Source organism: Scyliorhinus canicula, unplaced genomic scaffold (assembly GCF_902713615.1).
Source record: "Scyliorhinus canicula unplaced genomic scaffold, sScyCan1.1, whole genome shotgun sequence".
Taxonomy (NCBI): Eukaryota; Metazoa; Chordata; class Chondrichthyes; order Carcharhiniformes; family Scyliorhinidae; genus Scyliorhinus; species Scyliorhinus canicula.
In genome coordinates, this window is record NW_024055453.1 from 160,513 (window position 1) to 166,214 (window position 5,702).

At 43.1% G+C, this 5,702-nt stretch overlaps 1 protein-coding gene across 1 annotated transcript; it reads right to left on the minus strand.

Moving 5' to 3' along the window:
- Positions 1–3,666: 3,666 nt before the first annotated feature.
- On the minus strand, positions 3,667–4,785 carry LOC119959531 (zinc finger protein 239-like). Its single transcript, XM_038787751.1, has one exon. The coding sequence runs from the start codon at positions 4,691–4,693 to the stop codon at positions 3,743–3,745; it is 951 nt and encodes a 316-aa protein (XP_038643679.1). The 5' UTR covers positions 4,694–4,785; the 3' UTR covers positions 3,667–3,742.
- Between the last annotated feature and the right edge of the window lie 917 nt (positions 4,786–5,702).

Below are 5,702 nucleotides of genomic sequence, written 5' to 3' on the forward strand. Positions count from 1 at the left end.
TAAATGTTTCTATAAGATCCCCCTCATCCTTCTAAATTCCAATGAGTACAGTCCCAGTCTACTCAACCTCTCCTCATAATCCAACCCCTTCATCTCTGGGATTAACCTAGTGAATCTCCTCTGCACACCCTCCAGCGCCAGTACGTCCTTTCTCAAGTAAGGAGACCAAAACTGAACACAATACTCCAGGTGTGGCCGCACTAACACCTTATACAATTGCAACATAACCTCCCTAGTCTTAAACTCCATCCCTCTAGCAATGAAGGACAAAATTCATTTGCCTTCTTAATCACCTGTTGCACTTGTAAACCAACCTTCTGTGACTCATGCACTAGCACACCCAAGTCTCTCTGAACAGCGGCATGCTTTAATATTTTATCGTTTAAATAATAATCCCGTTTGCTGTTATTCCTACCAAAATGGATAACCTCACATTTGTCAACATTGTATTCCATCTGCCAGACCCGAGCCCATTCACTTAACCTATCCAAATCCCTCTGCAGACTTCCAGTATCCTCTGCACTTTTCGCTTTACCACTCATCTTAGTGTCATCTGCAAACTTGGACACATTGCCCTTGGTCCCCAACTCCAAATCATCAATGTAAATTGTGAACAATTGTGGGCCCAACACGGATCCCTGAGGGACACCACTAGCTACTGATTGCCAACCAGAGAAACACCCATTTATCCCAACTCTTTGCTTTCTATTAATTAACCAATCCTCTATCCATGCTACTACTTTACCCTTAATGCCATGCATCTTTATCTTATGCAGCAACCTTTTGTGTGGCACCTTGTCAAAGGCTTTCTGGAAATCCAGATATACTACATCCATCGGCTCCCCGTTATCTACTGCACTGGTAATGTCCTCACAAAATTCCACTAAATTAGTTAGGCACGACCTGCCTTTTACGAACCCATGCTGCGTCTGCCCAATAGGTCTTCCTTGATGATAGATTCCAGCATTTTCCCTACTACTGAAGTTAAGCTCACTGGCCTATAATTTCCTGCTCTCTGCCTACCTCCTTTTTTAAACAGTGGTGTCACGTTTGCTAATTTCCAATCCATAGGGACTATCCCAGCGTCTAGTGAATTTTGGTATATTATCACTAGTGCATTTGCAATTTCCCTAGCCATCCCTTTTAGCACTCTGGGATGCATTCCATCAGGGCCAGGAGACTTACTAATGTAACGTAAGTGGAAACAGGCAGTCTTAGTGATAGCACAGACAGAAGTCCAAAGATGTTCAGGTTAGGTGGATTGGCCAAGTTCCACACGCATGGGTACGGCCTCAACCGGGACCTTAGATTAATGTTGCATTACGTTCATGCCCTCAACATCTGGCCTGGGCTTACAAAGTCCTACCAACTGTGCTGGCTTGAGGCAATTCACATCTCTTTAACCTGTGATTAGCCCTCTCTCCAATTGCACCATCTGGACCTGTAAAGATTTAATTACCTGCAAAAACTCGCATTCAAAGTATCATCTTGCATCATTGAATTTGTCTATATATGTTTTTTTCATAGAATTTACAGTGCAGAAAGAGACCATTCGGCCCATCGAGTCTGCACCGGCTCTTGGAAAGAGCACCCTACCCAAGGTCAACACCTCCTCCTATCCCAATAACCCCACCCAACACTAAGGGCAATTTTGGACACGAAGGGCAATTTATCATGGCCAATCCACCTAACCTGCACATCTTTGGACTGTGGGAGGAAACCGGAGCACCCGGAGAAAATCCACGCAGACACGGGGAGGATGTGCAGACTCCCACAGACAGTGACCCGAGCCGGAATCGAACCTGGGACCCTGGAGCTGTGAAGCCATTGTGCTATCCACAATGCTACCGTGCTGCCCTCTTCATTCACCTGAGGAAGGAGTTGCGCTCCAAGAGCTAGTGATGTGACACAAACCTATTGGACTTGAACCTGGTGTTATAAGACTTCTTCTGTGCCCACCCCAGGCCAATGCCGGCATCTCCACATCTAGACCAGTAAAGCAGAGAACCAGGCTGAAGCTCTGGGGATCGGGGTTCCACACGGCAGATCAACTGAGCAACCCAATTCAAGGGCAATTCGAGATGGGTGTAAATGAATAATGAAAATGTCAATCATGTAACTTTTCCACACACACAAATGAATGGGCTTTGATGATGTTTCTGTGCGGGTTTAAACCAAGGGCCTTTGAGCAAACTTGATAATCACTACACTACAGAAACAGGAAACATCGCTTAGTGCACTGAACGAGAATAGTAAACTATGCGTCCTTATTGCCTTGAAGAACCTGCTGTTGTGGGAGTACAATTTGTCTGAAAATTAGGCAACTGGCGGAGAAATTGATCTGACATTAGAATCATAAAATGCCACAGCACATTAGAAAACCATTCACAACTAATACCTGTGAACTCTGAAAGCGATTCCTGCCATTCTCCATCACAGAGTATTTTGCAAGGTAATGCATTTGTTTAACTATTGAACAATAAATAACAATGATACAACTTATCTGCAAATTTTAATGTGTAACGTCAATAATGTTTCGAATAATAATAATATGGGACATTTGGTGTGTGAGGGGAACGTGATAACCAGTACACTGAAAAAACAGCTGATTGGCAATGAGCCCATTGGACTGGTGTTTGGAAAATATGTTGTGTTATCTGTAAAAGTGATAAAAGTCGAATCAAAATATAGATTGAAAAAGAGCAAATCGATTAGTCTCAATGTCTTTCTCTTTCTGTGATCGTGAGGATTCTCTATTCCAATTATTCTTCCAATTTGCTTTTGAAAAAGGAGTTTCTGCAGAATCCTTGCTCAGTTTGATTTAATGACAATGTTCCCCATGTCCAATGACCAGAAGATTTGGACATGAAGATGGTGTAGTTTACGAAATAAACATTATGTAATCATGCAATTGGTTTCATATTGAATTTACAAAAGTGTATTTTTCTGCTGAAGCATCTTGTCATTATTTCTGAGTTGATAACAGAATTTAATACATTTGATCTACATCCTGTTTACAGAGTCTGTCTATTAGAGAGGGATTTGTAAAGTGTAACAAAGCCTTCTAGAGATGACTTTGCTGAAGTAGTTTACTTTATTAGATTTCAAATTAACTATGAAATGTAGACATGACCGCCCAGCAAATATCTAAGGGCGAAATGATTTCCTCTCATTCAGTAATAATATCATTCTTATGTTCCTTTGAAAAACATCAAACAATTTTGCTCATTACTCCAAACGTGATATTATTTGATATTTATGTCCTCATCCTAAAATGTGACTCTCTGAAATATACAACATTTAATTGCAAACATGACTGACAAAATAAATCGAGTCACTGGGTAATATAAGTTCTGTTGAGTTCATTTGAGATTGCCCATGTCAGTTTTTAAACACAATCAAATATCTTCACAGGTAGGAGATTAAAGAACGATAAGTTTATTATATTTGACCCTCTTTGTTCTGGGTATGAAATGAGATGAGGAGAAATTTCTTCAACCAGATAGTGGTTAGTCTGTGGAAATTCTTATCGCAGGATATAGTTGAGGCCAATACGTTCTTTGCTTTCAAGAAGCAGTTAGATATAACACTGAGGGCGAAAGGGATCAAAGGATATGGAGGGGAAAGCGGGATTAGGCTATGGAGTTGGATGATAAGCCATGATCATAATGAATGTCAGAGCAGGTGCGAAGGGCCAAATGGTCTCTTCCTGCTCCTATTTTCTATGTAATCCCTTCACTCACTAAGAGCAGGTGAACGGTCTCTCCCCAGTGTGAACTCGCTGATGTTTCTGCAAACTGGATAAAGCACGGAATCTCTGTCCACACTGAGAGCAGGTGAATGGCCTCTCCCCAGTGTGAACTCGCTGGTGTGTCTGCAGATTGAATAATTGTGTGAACCCCTTCCCACACTGAGAGCAGGTAAATGGCCTCTCGCCAGTGTGAACTCGCTGATGTCTCCGCAGACTGGATAAATCACTGAACCCCTTCCCACACTGAGAGCAGGTGAATGGCCTCTCTCCACTGTGGACTCGCTGGTGTGTCTGCAGACTGGATAACCAAGTGAATCCCTGCCCACACTGAGAGCAGATGAATGGCCTCTCCCCAGTGTGAACTCGCTGGTGTCTCAGCAGATTGGATAAATCATTGAATCCCTTCCCACACTGAGAGCAGGTGAATGGCCTCTCCTCAGTGTGAACTCGCTGATGTCTCCGCAGACTGGATAAGTCACTGAATCCCTTCCCACACTGAGAGCAGGTGAATGGCCTCTCTCCAGTGTGAATTCGCTGGTGTGTCCGCAGATTGGATGAATCAATGAATCCCTTCCCACACTGAGAGCAGGTGAATGGCTTCTCCCCAGTGTGAGTTCGCTGGTGTGTCTGCAGATTGAATAATTGTGTGAATCCCTTCCCACACTGAGAGCAGGTGAATGGCCTCTCCCCAGTGTGAACTCGCTGGTGTGACTGCAGACTGGATAACTGTGTGAATCCCTTCCCACACTGAGAGCAGGTAAATGGTTTCTCCCCAGTGTGAACTCGCTGGTGTGCCTGAAGGTTAGATAACTGAGTGAATCCTTTCCCACATTTAGAGCATGTGAACGGCCTCTCCCCAGTGTGAATGCGTTGATGAATCTCTAGCTTAGACGGGACTCTGAATCCCTTCCCACAGTCCCCACATTTCCACGGTTTCTCCATGTTTTAGGTCTCCTCGTGTCTCTCCAGATTGGACAATCAGTGGAAGCCTTGTCTACACACAGAACATGTGCACTGTCTCTCCTCACTGTGAATGGTGTGATGTTTTTTCAGACTGTGTATCTGGTTGAAGCTCTTTCCACAGTCAATTCACTGGAACTCTCTCATTCGGGTGTGTGTTGTGTGGGTCTCGGTGCTTTTCCAGTCACACTCATATTTAAAATCTTCTGAAGCCGATAGATCGGACAAACATTTCTCCTTCTCGCCGATGATATTCAGAGCCCGATGATATTCAGATCAGAAGGAATCGAATTAGTTTGTCACATCACGTCATGATGTTTGAGATTATGTCTATAATTCCAGCTCTTCCAATATCCTTTAAAAACAATTAACAAAAGTTATCATTGTTCGTACAGGATAGAAATTCAGAACAGACAATTCTAGTTCCTATGGAATATTATTTCCCCTCTCGTTCTCCAAAAGCTGTAAATATCCATCCCACACAATCTCCCTCCATTCTCACTCTGCTGTATTTAATATTCACCCTCCCAATTCTCCTAAAGGTGCTGATTCATGTTGATTGACAGATCCAAGCTCAGCTCACTGCTTCCTGACCAGGACACAGAGATTAGAATAGGAGCAGGAGTAGGCCATTCAGCCCACCGATTCTGCTCAACCATTCAATGAGATCCTTGGCCGATCTACCTCAACACTATTTTCCCACACAATCCCCATATCCCTCAATATCTTCAACATCTAGAAACCTATCAATATTTGTCTTGAACATACTTGATGACTGAGGCTCCACATTCTTCTGGGACAGAGAATTCGAAAGCTTCACAACTTCCTGAGTGAAGAAATCCCTCCTCATCTCAGCTTTCTCTATTTTCCTGCCTGAACCCCATAACCCTTAACTCCATTGTCCATCAAATATCTGTCGAACCCGTGTTTGAATATAATCAATGACCCCCAGACTTGGAGAGGATTATAAGAGATACGATTTATAATCATC

Bases quoted from the DNA above. Each gene is read 5' to 3' on its own strand.
- LOC119959531 (XM_038787751.1), bottom strand. From the start codon at position 4,693: ATGGAGAAACCGTGGAAATGTGGGGACTGTGGGAAGGGATTCAGAGTC.